General features: G+C 39.7%; 1 protein-coding gene across 1 annotated transcript; it reads right to left on the bottom strand.

Annotated features, from left to right (window-relative positions):
* Positions 1–671: 671 nt before the first annotated feature.
* LOC142985975 (uncharacterized) lies at positions 672–3812 on the bottom strand. The gene is made up of 2 exons (XM_076134209.1): positions 2729–3812; positions 672–892 (listed from the first exon to the last, which is right to left on the bottom strand). Exons 1-2 carry the CDS (start codon positions 3810–3812, stop codon positions 672–674), a joined length of 1305 nt encoding a protein of 434 aa, XP_075990324.1.
* Between the last annotated feature and the right edge of the window lie 684 nt (positions 3813–4496).

Raw genomic sequence — 4496 nt, 5'->3', positions numbered from 1 at the left:
CTTGCGATTGCGAGGCCTTCAACAAATAAACCTTGAGAAAGTAAAGGCAATGGTTCAGCATACGATAATTGTGATGTGTGCGTTGTTTGTATTTCACTGTTACATGTCTTCAGTGTTAAGGAGCTGAGAAAATAGTGTATATATGTGTGATTTTTTATAATATTCGAAAGCGTCCTGCAGTCATCCTGCTTGTACGGGTGACTTAGTTGGTAACTCCGCACATTGATAGAAGATGTGATAGTTAAAGTAGTAGAGACGGAAAATGTAGATTTAGTAATTTATTCAGTAAGTATTACAAAAAAGGTTGAGACTAATTCTTTCACTTAATGCACTCATAAAGTTCGCGAGTTAAAGGTATTCGGTCAATGTTCAACTGGTCAGCGTTTCTTGTAGTCTAGCTTATTTATAATAAATTATTTATACGTAAAAATGCTTAGCGCGCATATGCACGCTAAGTACCTAAGTTTGGTGCAGGCACAAATGTATGGTAAAACCGTACATATTGCCAACCCCGAAAAGAGAAGAATTGTGCATTAAGAGTAAAGACAACAGTCTGTACAAAGCAAATAATATAAATGTAAACGATAATAGTAATCAATAGCTATAAGTATATAAAAACAAATTGAAGTAAAAAATTAAGTAAAAAATAAGTAGAAAAATAAGTAAAAATTCTAATAAAAAGTAACTCTTGGATTGCTTCTACGAGGGGGTTCCGTTTGCGGCCTCGCAGATGTCGATTGCGATGTTGATGTGTGCTCCGTCATCCTCGCAGGGTTTGAATCTCTTGCCATAGCTTCACAGTCTATGTCTTGATAATCAGGATTATCAGTGGGTTTCGTCATTTTTCCTGGTTGTTTCCGACAGAATCTTCTCAATGTCCACACTACAGCCACTGTCAGGAACAATCCGAGTAATGTATAACATATGCTGTATTGGTGTACGTCATGACTAGATATTGAGTTTAATGGAACGTTTTCTTGTTGCTTCTGTAGCTTAATTTGTCTGTCAAATTCATTTTGTTCAGGAACAGTTGCCCACGTTGCTTTTGGAGTGCGTTGTATGTTCAGATTGATGAGTTTGTTCACTGATGAATTCAGTGAAGTTGCCAGCAGACTAGGTGCGACTTCTATCTTACTTTTGTATATGTTGTGGGAATATATGGAAAGTCCCTTTGATTGTACGATACAATTTTGTCCCAAAGTTAACAAATTGGTATTTGTTATTGTATGTACTGATACGTCATCGTCACATATGATTTGAACGGTGCATTGATCGGCACAACATGTAGTAAGCCAGCTGTTCGAGTCGTGTAACTTGATCCAGGCTTCAGTGCAAGGTGAGTAATATAGGTCGCATGCCGAAGTCACGCGATGACTTATCAGTTTTGCTTCGCACGGCGCATTGTTGTAATGCAATTCAAAGACAGGTAGGACAGCGTTACACACAAAGCTATAAGCGTTCCGTTCTATACATTGCTTCAAGTCTTCAATGTTTAAACTAATGTATGATTTCTTTCTCAAGTTGATGGCTATGTGAGTTGAAGTTGGTTTGATCCGCTGATATGTCCCGTTGTAGGCTATGGGTATTGGTATTATTTGATACAATGCAAATTCTTCATCGCAGAGTAGAGGAATATGTATCTCGTATAGAACATAGCTTTCAGTGGTTCGTGCCTTTACATATAATAATTTATAAAGGTCTTTGACATCCAGCGCGCTATCAATGGGTAAAGACAGAGTTTTCGGTAGCTTTCCAGCGATGTCAGCCAGCTGCCTGCCGAAATTATCAGGTGTTAGGAGATGCATGTCCATGCTTCCTTTATAAATTTGCGTAATAGAGTTGAGAATCATATCTTGTATATTCTTGAGATTGTTTATGAGAAAATATGCCTTTACTGAGGTCGTACTAAAGTAATTGGTAGCCATCAATATTTGCATTTCGTTTTCAATTTTAGTCAGACTCAAATTTGTTTGGTTCATAAAACTGTTGATGGAATCAAATTGTCGTTTAATGTTCTCTCCAGTTTTCTTTAGTATATCGTTCTCAATTTCGATTATGGATGTCTGATTTTTCGTAAGTTGGAGTAGGTAATTCTCGTTTTCTTGAATGTTTCTAATATCTTCCTCGTATTTGTCAGCAAATCGCTCGTCGAGTACACCAAATAAGCTATTGGCTAAGTATCCGACTCCGTTTATCAAACCGCGCTTTCTTCGTAAAGATAGATGTTTTTGTGGTAGTAATAACATTTCGTTGTATATGTCTAAAATATCAATCTCATGTTGTAGTTGCTGGACTGTTGACTGACAGTAATTAGGATCCATTATCTCGCATATCTTAGTAACGTGATTCAGGTAATCCTTGATTTGACATGTACTTTGCCAATATGTAGTAAGATTGTAGTACATCAACAGAATCCATTCGTCGTGTATCAATTGTACTTTGCCGATTTCGTCATAGTAAATAGGGCGTTCAGTTTCCAGTTCTCTAATACGAGTATTTGTCGAGCAATTTGACCCGGAAATTAAAACAAACAGTATAGTAAATAGCGTTGTAAATGTAGACAAATGCCCTTTTTTCTTATTGTTTCCTCTTGGTTTATTTGGCAAGTTTTCTTTGGTGGTTTGATCAAGCGTTGACACGTTTTCTTGTAACGGTAATGGTGATAGTTTGACCGTGGGGCGTTTTATCGTTCCTGTTTTTGTTTTGAGAGTGACTACTCGTACTAAACCATCTTTGCCGGGGTGGGTTTCCATCACTCGTCCCATTGCCCATTTGCCAGGGGGAAGGTTAGTTTCTTTAATCAGTACGACGTCATTTTGTTTGAGGTTGCGTACTTCTTTATTCCACTTGCAGCGTGTTTGTAGAGTAGTTAAATAGTCGTTAGACCATGCCTTCCAGAATTGGTCTAGCATATGCTTAGTTAATTGCCAACGTTTTCTCAAATCCATGCATCTGTCATCGGGCTCCGGTTGTGGTAACGACAACGTAGCACTGCCAGTAAGAAAGTGACCCGGGGTAAGAGTGTTGTAGAACTCCTCGGGATCTTCTGTAAGCGGGCACAGCGGTCTTGAATTGATGCAGGCTTCAATTTTTGCTAAGAGCGTGGTAAACTCTTCCCACGTGAGTTTTTGTTCGCCTAAGACTCTTCGCAAATGATGCTTCAAGGATTTCACGGCTGCTTCGAATATTCCACCGGCACTGGGCCACGCAGGAGCATTGAAGTGCCACTGAACTTCAAGTTTCGCGATTTCGTCAAAGAACTCAGGAGAAAGTAGTTGTTTGAAATGTATATAGTCTTCTTTCAGCACCTTGCATGCGCCAACGAAGTTAGTCCCGTTGTCTGAGTACATATGCGCAGGCGTCCCTCGCCTCGCACACATTCTTTGAAAGGCCGCAATGAACGCTTCTGTGCTGAGCTCCGAGACAAGTTCGATGTGGACAGCCTTAGTAGCCATGCACACGAAAATGGCGATGTAAGCCTTTGAGGTTTTCACCCCTCTTCCTTTGTTCAGCTTCACATCGACGTAACCAGTAAAATTCACCCCTGTGTGAGTGAAGGGGCGGCTCGGCTTGACACGTTGTTCTGGTAGATCTGCCATCAGTTGAGCGTTTTCAGTTGTGTTGAAACGATGACACTTCACACACCGGCGAATGTTAGCTTTCACAGCTCGATTACCGGAAATAATCCAGTATTGTTGCCGTATGTAAGTAAGCGTTAGCCGGGCTCCTCCGTGCAGTGTTATTAAATGTGCTTGTTGTATAAGTAGTTCAGTGTAGCGGCTGGAGTAGGGTACGATAGCTGGATTCTTCATAGTAGTAGGTAGATCAGAGTACTGTAGTCTGCCGCCAACACGAATGATTCCCGTCTTGTCGAGATACGGTTTGAGCTTGTAAATGTGATTTTTAATTGAAACTGAGTTATTTTGTTTCAATTGATATTCTCATTCAGCGATATGATAACAAAAGATTACAATTTACCAACTTGATGAATACATTGATACATTTACCAACTATTCAGCAACCGAACGCAACCATACTGAAGAAAATGCATGACGTAATTAACGAGTGTATGAATGGCCTACAAAACATCGGTCTTAATACAACAAGCTGGGATCCGATAATTGTCTACTTGATGGCACAGCTCTCTCCTTTCAGCTTAGATTTTAGATGTTGCATTTTCTGTGATTTTGAAAACATAGTGTTGTTATGTATCGTCTCCAAAAACATCTCCTTGAATGTAATCCACTGACTGTAGTTACCAGTGAAATCGGGTAGTTGAATTCTCGGCGCAGATTTCTGATAATTTGCGTTCGCCCATATCTTTGAGTTCAGAGATCTTTTTAAAACATCGTACTGGCGTTCTTTGCTGGCAAACAGTTCGCAGTATACTTCGTTCGAACCTTTCAAAACTGCTTCTAACTCCCAGTGGCATTTCTCTACGATTTCCCACTTGGTTTTTAGGACGCTTAAATGATCTTCTAACTCCCATTTTTCTA

Source organism: Anticarsia gemmatalis, chromosome W (assembly GCF_050436995.1).
Source record: "Anticarsia gemmatalis isolate Benzon Research Colony breed Stoneville strain chromosome W, ilAntGemm2 primary, whole genome shotgun sequence".
In the NCBI taxonomy this organism is placed as follows: Eukaryota; Metazoa; Arthropoda; class Insecta; order Lepidoptera; family Erebidae; genus Anticarsia; species Anticarsia gemmatalis.
The sequence above is the reverse complement of the archived record's forward strand: the minus strand, read 5'-3'. Positions and strand labels throughout refer to the sequence as shown.

Bases quoted from the DNA above. Each gene is read 5' to 3' on its own strand.
- LOC142985975 (XM_076134209.1), bottom strand. From the start codon at position 3,812: ATGAAGAATCCAGCTATCGTACCCTACTCCAGCCGCTACACTGAACTA. The intron at 893-2,728 runs GTTTAGTACGAG...TGTTCCTGACAG, and splicing joins AACCCACCCCGGCAAAGATG to TGGCTGTAGTGTGGACATTG.